The sequence below is a fragment of the Neodiprion lecontei genome, chromosome 6 (assembly GCF_021901455.1).
Source record: "Neodiprion lecontei isolate iyNeoLeco1 chromosome 6, iyNeoLeco1.1, whole genome shotgun sequence".
In the NCBI taxonomy this organism is placed as follows: Eukaryota; Metazoa; Arthropoda; class Insecta; order Hymenoptera; family Diprionidae; genus Neodiprion; species Neodiprion lecontei.
The window spans coordinates 21,535,063-21,548,097 of NC_060265.1; the positions used below are offsets into that span (position 1 = coordinate 21,535,063).

General features: G+C 42.5%; 1 protein-coding gene across 1 annotated transcript; it reads right to left on the reverse strand.

Moving 5' to 3' along the window:
* Nucleotides 1-7,150: 7,150 nt before the first annotated feature.
* LOC124295176 (cilia- and flagella-associated protein 161-like) lies at nt 7,151-8,548 on the reverse strand. Its single transcript, XM_046744067.1, has 4 exons — nt 8,492-8,548; nt 7,982-8,365; nt 7,469-7,662; nt 7,151-7,397 (listed from the first exon to the last, which is right to left on the reverse strand). Exons 1-4 carry the CDS (start codon nt 8,546-8,548, stop codon nt 7,193-7,195), a joined length of 840 nt encoding a protein of 279 aa, XP_046600023.1. The 3' UTR covers nt 7,151-7,192.
* Between the last annotated feature and the right edge of the window lie 4,487 nt (nt 8,549-13,035).

Consider the following 13,035-nt stretch of genomic DNA (forward strand, 5'->3'; position numbering starts at 1 on the left):
AGCTTAAATTTCGCATCGATTTTAAAACACCAAATTCCTGCGGTGGCACCCACTTTCCTGTTTTCACTCTTTCCACAGTTTTCACAGCGCGCTTCCGGTATCCCACGGAGATTCCCACCTGGGAATGAACCCTGACAAATCGGACTCCTGATCGTCGGTGTTCGCCGATCGAGGTTGCGCGATTTCAGCCGGTCCGTCCAGGCCGGGTCCCCATCCTAACGCCCCCGGGGAAAGGCACCATCTGCAAATATCCCTTCATCTCGTCCCATCCCAAACCGAGGCCACGTGTGCCGTACAAATTGAATTCTTACAAGTTTCAATGATATGGTAATGCCGGGACAAGTCGTGGACCGGACACAAGCCAGTTGCCACCATCGCCTCCGGATCTTCCTCCTCGCCGTGCCAGGGTTTTTCCCTCCTTCTAAACCCCCGCTTCTCTTCCTCACCTAGCCAGTATAGCTTTTAGCCCTCGCTTTCATCCCTGCAGATTCGACTTCCATACTTTTGCGCTACGCCCCGCGGACCCCGCTGCGGATGTTGTATCGATGATAAACAACGCTGCGGGTATTAGGATAAGGGAAAGTGCTTCTGCAGACTTGAATCTTCTATTTTCGGAGATTTCATCCACGTACCTATACACGGACAAGCGAAACTTGGGCGTCCTCGCGGTGGTCGGTAACCGGATGTGCGACGGATATGCAATGACGGAGGAAATAAATGCTGTAAATTATTCCACCGCTTATATCTTTCGCCGTTCCGTATTTTCTACGGATGTGCCTCGTGTATGTATAACAGTATATATGAAAGTATCTCTATGTATATATGTATATCTACATAACCATAACGTATCACTCCCACCGCAACTCGACTCGGTTAGGTAACACATGCGGCAATATCTTCCTCTATAAAGTCAATATTAAAATGTAACAGAATTTTTTTTTTTTATTCCTCCCTTTCTCGCGGAACGATATTCTCGGCATCACGGTAACCGGCAATACTTACACACCCATCATATACACATAATATCCGCAGCGTGGAAAATTGATACAATATACCGTTTTCTCTCTTTCTCTCGCGCTCTCGCGCTCTCTCTCTCTCTCACACACACTGAACATCCGATTAAGCGCGGGAGGAGGAATTTCATTGTCAACAGAAACGAGTACCTTTGCTATCAGTTTTATGGTGACCATGGTCGGATACCTGGTCTCACACGGTTATTACCAATACACGATATCGTAATTCGAGATCTGCCCCTGCTGTGATGCAAATGACGTATGACTGCCGTATAAAGTAATATACACATGTGTAAAATACGAGCATAGATACGTGTGGTATAATATAGAGGTTATATGGACGCGTGGGACATGCGTGTACATTTGTAACGTCGTTGTTGTTTTTATTTATTTCATCTCTTTTTCCAATGGTGTTAAGAGTAATGGTCAGCTTACGTGTTCCCAATGTTTTACAACGTCTGTCAGCCTCAATGAAGCGCCGCTCACCCCCGCCTTTTTTCGACCGTTCGCCCTCAACCCCCGGTCAGATATAATATACGACGGACACTCGAGGCGTCTTGATATTTTTCACAGTTTCCACGGACGTTTATACATCCACATGGGATATATGCTCGTTGACCCGACGGAGGTCCTCCACGTAGGATCGTCCACGTCAACTTAGCGTCGCGTCGCCAGCTTCTCCGCACAACCCGATCTATAAGACACCGTGTGACTACGGGGTAACTTTTGTATGCCGAGTTATATGGACCTATAAAGGTTTCCCGTGGAAAAGGAAGACGAGGCGAGTACGTACCTACGTCCCTTTTCAAAAAAAATTATTACCAACACGTCGTTGTGCCGTTAACTACAGAGCGAGTAATTACGACACGGCACGGTATAATTGGCTCGCTTTTTTCAAACACCCATTATACCCCCGCTAAGTCCTTCACAGGGATGTTAAAACCGAATTCTCAGTCCGAGTTTTATTGCACTCGCAGCGTTATCCTCGGTATCCGATTTTTGTCCCGCAATATGTCGCAATCCTACGCGGATTTGTTCACGTATATGGATATGCGATGAGTTGGATTTTGTGAAATCGCTGTAAATCGATCTGACGTTGGATCTGATATCTAGCCTTATATTCCATCGTAGGTAAAGCGCGTGCTTTCATTGTCAGAAATATTCCAATACATTTTTTATAGTATGGTTTCGAAACTGAAACAAGTTTTTGCAAATTTGATCTGAAACAATCCAGTGTATTTGTATTAATTTTCTACCGATTGGTGAAAATTTCACCCAAATCACGTATAGTACGATTAGAATTAACGGTCAGACACAAAGGGTAAAAGAATCACCACGCAATTTTACGAGTTGAAAATAAACTTTTCATTTTCCATTGCCACGCTCATGCCGCAGAAAGCGATTACTGTGTAAACTCGATCTAATCCTTCCTCGGAGACGCGTCTGTCTAGTTTGAATCTATGCTATCCAGCCTGCAGCGAATGATTAAGCGGCTGCATCAGCGCACCTGGATCTGCAGAATCGTTACGAAACTGGCGGAACGGATACCTGTATCCGCGGTTTCCGTGTTCGTTCGTAGCTGCCGGCTCGGCATCCACGACATGCGGCTACTTGGAGCCCGTGGCAGCTATGCAGCTCTGCAGGGGCGACGTGACCGGTGATCAATCACCGACGGATGCTGCTCCCGATGTTCCCGACGACGTATCGGCGATGTATCAGTGATATCGATGACCACGCGGTTCTCCGATGCCCGCGTGAATCCGCAGCAACTCTCCTCTCCTCTCCTCTCCTCTCCTCTCACCTCCTCTCATCTCCTCTCCACTCCTTCCAGCGGCGGGACCCGGGAGGGCTTATGGGATCAGCTCGTTCGTCCGTTTTCAGAATATAAAATTGGATACTTTAGGGAAAACCCCGCTATTCGACACATGCGGGATACCATTAAATCATACTCGTACCTGCGTCGATGTGGATTCATTCCTTTCCTCCACGGTTCGCGTCTGCGGGATCTTATCCCGCCGAACATATTGCATGCCGTCTCTTTTCTCGCTGACGGAAAATTATCCTTGCGGCGAGTATTGGACGCGTGATTTTTTAAAGCTCGATTAACTCGAGATTGCGCTGCATTGTCGAAACTTGCGGCTGTACCTACCTCACAGTCTTGAAACGTTATGTGTATACCTGAACGAGACCGACGAACTGGTAGCCGCAAACAAGTTTCAACGAAGATATTTCCTGCCTTATATAATAATATCTCGTCCGGGTCAAGCGGATTTGGAACGGTCTTTGCTGTCGCTCAAAATCCCGTGATTAATTATGAGATGAGAGTTAACAAACGGCAGGATGCAACTTCCATGCTTCTTCTGCTTATGACCACTCACTGTACGGGTTTGGGGATAAGGATGAGACCGTGAGCATTCAACGTGATATAACCGAAAGTAATTGTGCGTGTAACGCGCCCGTCATCAAAAATATGAATATCTTCAGCAATCGCTGCGGAGGAGTAAATTTTTTTGGTTTTTTTTTTTTTTTTTTTGCTTTCATAAAATTTGTTTGCCCAGCAATTCCCGAGTACCGACTAGAATAATAATCGGACAATCTCGATGACTATTATAGTAATTTCACTCTTATATATATATACATGAAATAACGCGAGATCGAACGATTCTTCGGCATAACGTGAACGGATTCGCAGCATGGAAGACCGGCGGTAAATTCCAACTTTGTATTACCGAGCTTTACCGACAGTTATTGACACCCGTAAAACAGGATGATAGGCGACCGAAATACCGCGAGGCTCCCTCGGGAATAGCCTGTATACAGCTGGAATGGCTAACCGATACCTCGCGCAGACGTATCTCTGTATGTAATAATACGGAAGCGAAGGACCTTGCTCAGCGGAGACCTTAGGTAATATACGACTGCAGATTCTTCAGAGTTTCCGGAAAGTATGGGGAAAATTTTCAAACGCCGGGTAATGTATCAGCTGGGAAGTTCTCGGTGTTGCGAGGCAGCGCAACCTTGTGGTTTACAATTTTGCAAATTGGCTCGATAAAGTTTCCCCAACGTCGTGTTAACGTCGCGGCAAGTGTGAATTACCGCGGTACTTTCGTCAGGATACAGCGACCGAGTGTCGCCCACCCCCGATGGCCACTCTCCGCTCCCTTACACTCTCTAAGTAAATTTTGGCTAATGCGCCTTTCAACGCTTATTAGATTACGAGCTCGCGAGGTTTGCAGTATTTCTTCGTAGTTCCAGAGGCCGTCGGCCAAACCGTGCGAGTCTCGCGTCTCCGGGTTCCACTTTCCGCTCCCGGATGCGGTTGGCCAATTTTTTGGCACCCGGCCCGACGCACTCAGCTTTTCAGCCGCATGATCGCCACTGTTCGATGAAGTGCGGAATAGTTGGATCACCCCTCGCGAAAAGTTCCCCCGTTTAGAGCGGCGCGATGTAAAAAAATTTCAAAGCTGCACCGAGAGGCTGCAAAAGCGTGAGACGAGCGAGATCGTATCGCGGGATTTTATAGGAGGCGAGGGTCTGCGATAGTGCGTCGCACGGTTAAACCGCGAGGCATTTGCTGCGGCGAGGCCGCGGCGCGATCCTCGGCTCCCGTTTTCTCGTCCCCCGGGGAACCCCCAAACAAATGTAACAAATGTAGCCAATCCGAGAAATCTAGTGACGCGGGGTTAGATTTAAAAGTTAAATTAAGGCTATCCAATTTGCTCGTAAGCTTGACAGACAATATAAACGACCGGATTTAAATATGTAAAGTGGTTGGCTCGTCGGACGTATACGGCTGGATGGTCGACGCCTGCTTCCCGAGATTTCGTTGAAGGTGGTATAGCTCTAAGGTGGCGGGGGTGCGGCTGGCTAGAGGCTGAAGAGTTGATAAGTAAGATGGACGAGTGACGACGCCCGGCGTCTTCGCCTCGGTCTCACCCTGTTCATCTCTTTCTCGCTTACTCCTCGAGCTGAACGGGACGCGCCCGACTCGTCGAACAAGGGGGAGGTCATCATCCTAGTTGCGGAATTTTCAATTAAGGATCAATGGATAAAATAAAAATTACCCGTTTGAAAAATTTACAGCCAATTATGGAGAACGCTAATGAAACAACATTCCTACTGTTAGGGATATGCGAATAATTCGAGGTCACGAATGATTTGACTCGATTTTAGACTTGGTCGATTAGTTCAAATTTTTCAATTAATTCAAACGTTTCGAATAATTCAATTTTTAATTTAACTGTTATACTGACCTCCGTAACTAATGATGAAATCGTTATTAACCTACTCGTACTGTTATTGTGTTTAGCGTGAAACATCATTCAGTGATTTCTAGGGACTATAAATTGTCGAACAAGCGATTAATTTGAATAATTCTAACGATTATGATTTTTAAAACTATTCGAATCATTCTAGCTTTTACGTCATTTAAAAGATTCTGACCGGATTCCATAACACCTGCATCCAATATATCAACAATTTTAGAAAAGGTTTCATAATTAGAAAGTTCAACATTATTAAAGTGAAGTCTTATTGATCTTATTACAATGTTTGTCACTTCATTTTCTCGCTGACCGATACATACAAGTTAACTAAAAACACTCAAGAAATTTAATAGTATACATGTAGTTATAACCCACAAATGTAATTGCTGTCCAACGTCTAATGCATCTGTTGTACCGTACTTACACAGATCCTTTTTTTTATCCAATCTGAAAATAAGTATCTGTAACAATCGTTTTAAAAGACTTCTGGAAACCTTTATGATAAAAAAATAACCCCAAAATCATTAGATATGGATTAAAAGTACCAGAGTTTAATTATCTTGAACACTTTAATCATGAAACCTTTTCTCAAATTGTTGATATATTGCGTGACTAATGACATAAAGTATATATAAAGTTGGTCATCAGAAATGCGATTTTGGTGGTAAAAGGGTGTATAATTTTTTTTTCATTCAACTGAAATCAAGCGTTTGAAAATATAAAGGCAACCGGTCGTATGTTGACTAGATACAACTTTCTTCCTTCAATAAATATTTATGAGAAAAAAAAGATCAAAACAGCAAGTCGTAACCATTTTCTTTTTTTGCAAACGCTCTAAAAATCATTGAGACGATTAGTTAAATTGAACATTGCTGGAGATTTTTTTTCCACTTTCCATTCTCTTCTCTTAACTTTTATCCTTAACCAAAGATCGTTAAAAATTCACCGAGCCCTTTGTATAAGGATCTTTGTATATAGATTACTGAATTTTCTCTCCCCTCCACATTATTCCTCCTTTTCCATATACTTGGACATTAAATTTAATAATACGATCGAATTACCACTCGACACTAATTCAGTAAGTATACGTACTTGCCATGGATCGGGAGCGTCGAGTGTCCTCTGAAATTTCCAATTGAAAATCTCACCCCGTATAATAGTCACGTAACTAATTACCAGTGAGCGTAGTTACCTACCCTCGATGACTATGAGGTGCGGGGGCTGTTGTGTTACCAGCAATAAAGCTGAACGAGCAATCAACCTTGACGAGGACAAAACTTGAGTGGTACCCGGGGTTGCTGGCTGCAGCAAGTAATTAAGAACTGAGGACGCCACCTGCACCGGCTCCTGACTTTGGCCAGCGGCGCAGTTATTTATGTGTTTATTGTCGGTGGAGTGCTGTTCGTGATTCGTGAACGGATAATTCTTTCGACTATTGGCCGAAAGTAACCCTCGCGATAAGGAATCGGGGCGCCGGGAGACGACGTTATCGTCATTGGTTTCCGTGCGGAGCAAAGGGGGAGGAAAATATTAGTATCATTCATTGGTTAACCATAAATTCTTAAGTGTAAGCTCGTTAATGTAATTATACCGCCGTTGGCTGCAGGACACGCGCGAGCTTTGACGTATTTTTTTTCTCTCTTAATTACCTGATTATATGGTACCAATAAACCATTTATTACATACTTACAGGCCGGCCTTAACATGGCCGGCTGACTAATTACCCGCATCCTGCAACGATCGCTGCGATCCTACAGACCTAGGAAGAAGAAAGAACACGTCGCATTCCAAGCATGCAGATTGTACCGATTCCCTTAAACAACAACAAGTTTACGACAAAGTCATTTTATGCCCATCATGTACACCGTTTCTAATTCCAGAAGCTTTTTCATCTCATCTCGAGTACGTGTTTCGTTAACCTGAACCAGCAGGACATTCGGTGTTTTCCGATGAAGATTTCTCGGTGACGAACATCCACAGGCACTCGGCGGTTTCTCGCCTGTGGACATCGGCATACGTGTGCACCGAGACGCCGCAATCGGGTCCAAATATGGTCAAGTACCATTGACAGTATTCAACGGCCAGACAAAGCCCGGTCATTACGTGACAGATGACCACCCTGGAAGTTAAATTTTTTGTTAAAAAGTAAGTAAATACTACTCGAATTACCACGGCTTTTCAACAACTAACCTGGTCGAGGGTGGAAATGGTGCGCCCGCAGTCTCGAACCTCATGTTAGGGTCCCAGTAGAGAACCTTCCACTTGGCGTAACAGTCTGGATTGTTGCTCAACATCACTGGGTTGTGCTCCATGGGACCATGAGCTGAGCTAACTGTAGGAGTCTCTGCCCTTACGTACAGAGGTTCGCGACCAGACTCTATCAGCTATTGGGGAGTGGTAAAAACGACGATTAGCTAATTAGTAGTGACCAAACAGGTTGATTAGTAGTAATAAACTTATTAAATCGATTCCATTGATTAGAAAATGTCGAACCTTTCGTTTTGAACACGCATTTTCATGCCGTTAGACTGGAGATTATCGTCAACGCTATAAACCTATATTGAATTACATTAGCAAAAGTCAGTCCGGAGGACACAATCTCCCCTTACTTAATTGTCTTTCTAATCAATATCCGATCTTCAATGGAAGCTTTTTATTCACTTTCCAAAGTGATTCGATGAAAAATTGTTACCTGAAGATTACCTGCAAAAGGAATGCTTGATCGAACATAAGATTGTCGCCTTCGCGATGATGGCAATCGGCGGGTCTGATGACGAACGTATTTCGGACGCAAGGTATCAAGACTGGTGAGCAAACGAGTGAACAACCGTCGAGAAAGTGATGAGCAGTATCGATGTCGCGTTCGTTCATCGTACCGGCGAGAACGACACCGTAATTACTGTACTTGCTTCTAGGTGGGAAACCCGGCATGTCGGGTGCCTGAAGTTGGACACAGCTACCAAACGTTATGAAATCGCCAGGTTTTGCCAACTGCACCTCGCGGAATACGTTCGCAAAGACTTTTCTCGTGTGCTGCACCAGAAGCTCTTCTCGGTCCCGCTTCATTACGTATAATTTTAACTTCTCCTGAAAAAAGAAATTATCGATTAAAAGATTCGTTGTGCTGGCCCGTTCATACGACGAAAACGAGGCCCTTCTATTATCTGTCGTTGATGGTACATGGGATGAAATTTGCAAACGCTCAACTTATACCTCCGAAAGAGCAATATTCTCAGTCCAATTTCCACACCGCACGTTTGAACTGTACATTTTTTAAGATGAAGAATTTATTCTGCCTGAAAAGTATACGTGACTTAAGAATCGAACAGAATATCTGTCCCAACACAATTACATGAAAACTGATCAGGATTAAATTTAAATCAAATTAGCATCAGTATTGTACTTTCCCCACTCGTATGCAAGGTTATTCATTGATTTGAACGGGAAATTCTAGTTCATGTATTTCTAGCATACTTCATGCGCATGTAATTTTTTCAAACATCGTTAGACTCATCGTTCGTATTTCATAAATTTTCCCACTCGCTACAATCGGGGACCTGCCATCTACCCCTGGCACCGAGCATCGAGCAAATGGAAGCGATGTGTTCAGTTACCTACTACATGTAGTACCATTCTTATCGATGTTCTTATTAGCAGATGCAACAACGAGGACTGAAAAAATCTATTTTACCTGCAGTCGAAGCTGTGTTAGGACAACAAGAGACGCTGACTGCGGGAGTAAGAGGGATTGTCGCTATCGAATCTCCGCCGATAAAGCAGTTCCATTCGAACCGTGCGTTTCTGCATCGTGTTAGAGGTCAGGCATGGTATAAAATTATTGGTAAAATTCTAGACCAGCCCAGGTCAGCATTTGTTGCAATTCCAGAAATTTCAACTACAGAATCATTATAGGGTCTTATTATGAAACGCCTATTTCAAAAACTGCCATTATCAACGGCCTATTTGATTTAGTTAACCATCCAAATCTCTCCCCTAAGATTTTATACGCATGGTACGAACTCTATTTTATAGGCATATAAGTACAATCAAGACAGTTTTGAACACAGCAATTTAGATAACCACCATTATTGATCCTATACTGTAAATTTGGTACTCAGGGGTTTTCGAGGTCGCTGATTACGATTTTGCCCTCAAAATTTTGAAATAAAAAATGGCGGCCAAAAATGCAAAGATTCATTTGAATCGCATGAAATTTGTTACGCGGGGGTTTTTGGGGTCGCTGATTACGATTCCGCCCTCAAAGTGTACAAATGGAAAATAGTGGATCCTCTACGGCACACACGAATTCATAATGTAAAGTTTTGCAATGGGACCTTCTTTTTTCATATTGATTTTATGTTGAGCTTGACTTTTCAAAGTTTAATATGTGAGAGTGTACCGCTAGGAGGTTGCATTCATAGGACTTTACACTCCGTTTGCTTTTTTTTATTTTATTTTTTTTGTTTTTTTTTAATAATATTCTTTGTTTTTTTTTGAATGCTTTTCAATCATTTTTCGTCGTTTTCTTTTTCAATTGTTTTGTACCCTTTATTTTCGCAAACTTCTGAATCGTCAAATCCTTTTCCAATAAATTTTTTTTTTTATGGAATGAGCTGAAACAATCCAAGCATAGGGGTACATCACTACACTCTACGAAGACGGTTCTTGTATCTTTCCTCTTACCAGTGACGTGACAAGAAATGCATCGAAAGGGTAATGGAAGCAAAAAATTTAACGGGTCTGTTGGAACAAGCCACTGTGCATTACAAAGTATCAATAGAACTCACTCGCATGTCTCAGTTATATTTGGACATTCAAAAACAAATCCATTCACCTCATTGCGAAACTGTCACATTCAATGGTGACTTGGTGTTACACATCAAACCTCAATTATACTCAATACGTCAAATTACAACAAGTTTTTCAAGACCAGAACAACTATCGTTTGTTTCACATAGGTATTACTTAGCTTAGCGTAATTTTTTTCAGAACGAAAAAAAGTTTCTAACACAAAATAGAACTACTCATATCTTCTTTCAATATTATATTCTTCTGTGACCACCGCCATAAATGTCTGAAGAGAATTATGTGTATCCTACCGACGGTGATAAGAATCAGTCAAAACGACTACCAACAAAAATTGGGTGATGTTTTCAGAGGACTATGTGTTGTTTCTTTGGCAGTTGTCAATCAAAATGTCGAATGCTTTGCATTTATTCATTATCCTCACCGTTCGACCTAATGTCACTTTACGATTTCTGAGTACAGTTTCATAATCAGCGACCACAATAACTTCAAAATTTTTAATTAGTGCATTTTGAGAGCAGTTTCATCCAATTCAAATGATTTTTTACATTCTCGACCGTCATATTGGATCTGCCATCTTAATTGCGAAATTTTGAGGATAGAATCGTAATCAGCGACCCCAAAAACCCACGAGTATCAAATTTCATGCAATTCAAATGGATTTTTGCATTTTTGGCCACCATATTGGATCAGCCATTTTAAATTTCGAAATTTTTAGTGCAGAATCGTAATCAGCAACCCCAAAAACCCCTGAGTACCAAATTTCGTGAAAATCTGAAGACTTTTTTTCCCCGCATTTCGGGCCCTATGGGCAAAATTGGTCTTGCCGCGTAAGGGGTTAAAAATATCGCCGGGTTACACAAAAGCGTGAACCATGATGGTCAGTAGCATCGCTTGGCCATTGGGAACTGACCACTTTGGTGATTACATCTAGTTGCCAAAAAAGGAACAATTTCAGTGTGCACCAAGTGTGCATTTAAATATATGTTTTCAACGTGACTTTGATGTGTGTGTTCAATACTTGTCAAAAATTAGACCCGCTTTTTCACCGGTCAACTGATCACCATTTCACCTACACGGAGAGAAGAAAAAGAACAGATTTTACTCGAAACTATCGAAAAAGAGGTGCAATTCTGAGTAAAATCCGTTCTTTGTATCCTCCCGTGTGTGTACATTAGGATGGGCCTTATTTGGGGCTCGGAAAAATTTTCCTGCAAGCCGTAAACGCTTATATATATCCGTGATATTCATATGTATATCTATTTAGCTGTATATGTATATCTATATCTATTTAGCTCAGTAATATGGCTGACGGCGCTGATTCCCCTTCCGTCTTTCGCTTCAGCGCCGCTGGGAGAGGCTCCCCGTGCATGAGTCCATGGTTATGGATCAGTGCTATCCCCTTCAGACCATCACCCCCCCCCCCCCCCCCCCAGTTCTCGGACCCAGTCCCTTTACCCGCTCATCAAAGGTTCTGCTTCGCTCCAGCAAATGGCAGCCCGGTTATACTACAAATATTTCAGTGATTGGACAGACTGTTCACATACCGTGCAACCAATGCGATGCAGAGTAGTACATAAGTGGTACGTGGGAAGAATTGCGCTTGTAGCTTATTGTTAGTTCTCTAGGTGAAAACGCTACAGTCATGCTCCAGCCACGTCGCGATGCATTTGGTTTTAGTTGGTGCGACAAAATATAGCCAATGAAAATTAGACAAGAAAAAACCTTTTCATTGAAATAATTATTTTTTTCACTGGATTTCGGTACTCATATGTATTCGTTAAGTTCATTTTCGAATCAGAATCAAAAGCCGACAAATCCCCGCGTCTCTGCGCATTGAGCTTCATATTAGTAAGCCTTAAAAAACTTAGCCCCCGAGAATTCAAAAGTGCAAAGATGGGATCTTGCAAACTGATAAAGCTAGACTATAAAGCAGTATTGGCTCCGAAATTATAGAAAAATGAATACCATTTATTTAATTCCGTTAACAGGTACTCGATCGCATTGCGTCTCCACTTCCAAATTTTGCTAAATTTTACTCTAAACCCACGTGCGAAGCTTTCCGCTTCGACAGTCGTCCGTTTGTCATTGTTAGTTAAGAAGTTTCCCATTGGATGTGCGATAGCAAAAAAATCGGTAAACAAGAGATAAAGAATTTCTTGAGCCCTTCGGCATAAGTGTACCACCGAACTCTATATACCGGGAAAATCTCTTGAAACTTGAAAATCTATAACTGCACATACGCCAAATAATACAATCTTATTGGTCGGCGAAATATTCCCGCGGCGATATTTTTGTCTGCGATGCAGGGGCCAAAGTATGCAAAATGTGTACGTTTGGATTTTCAAAGAGCTTTTATCTCACTAAAACCTCGCAGTTACAGATTTTTTGGAACATTATTACTTTCACCATAAAACATATAGTGCGCAAAAAAGTTTTTCTCATTTCATTTTCATAAGAAACTTCGATCACAATGCAGGCTATCTCAGACTTGCTGTAAGAATCTGAAAAAATGTGGGGACTCTTTTTAAATGATTTAAAATTGATTTCAGTGATGGGGCGGTAAAAATTCGTCAACACCCTAACCAAGGATCACCCTAATACGCCTATATACTCCGTGTTTTAGCCAGAGTATCATTCATCGTTTGGTTGGTTGTGATGAAACCAACGATCGATGCCGGAGTAACCTATTTTACCTGCGCATTCGTATACTCTGCACAACGACGGTCGACACGCGCTCGTTCGTACGAAGCGCCTCCGATTCGCCTCGCTAGGTGTCGCCACGGTGGGGAAATTTGCATGTATTACCACAAATTAATACGAATATAATTTCAACTTCCTAAAACTTTTTCCTGATTGAAATAAAAGAGACATTCGCGCCTCTCAATTTTATTGGATTCAATTAGCCATATTATATCGGTTGAATATACGAGGAATTAGATGACCTCGCT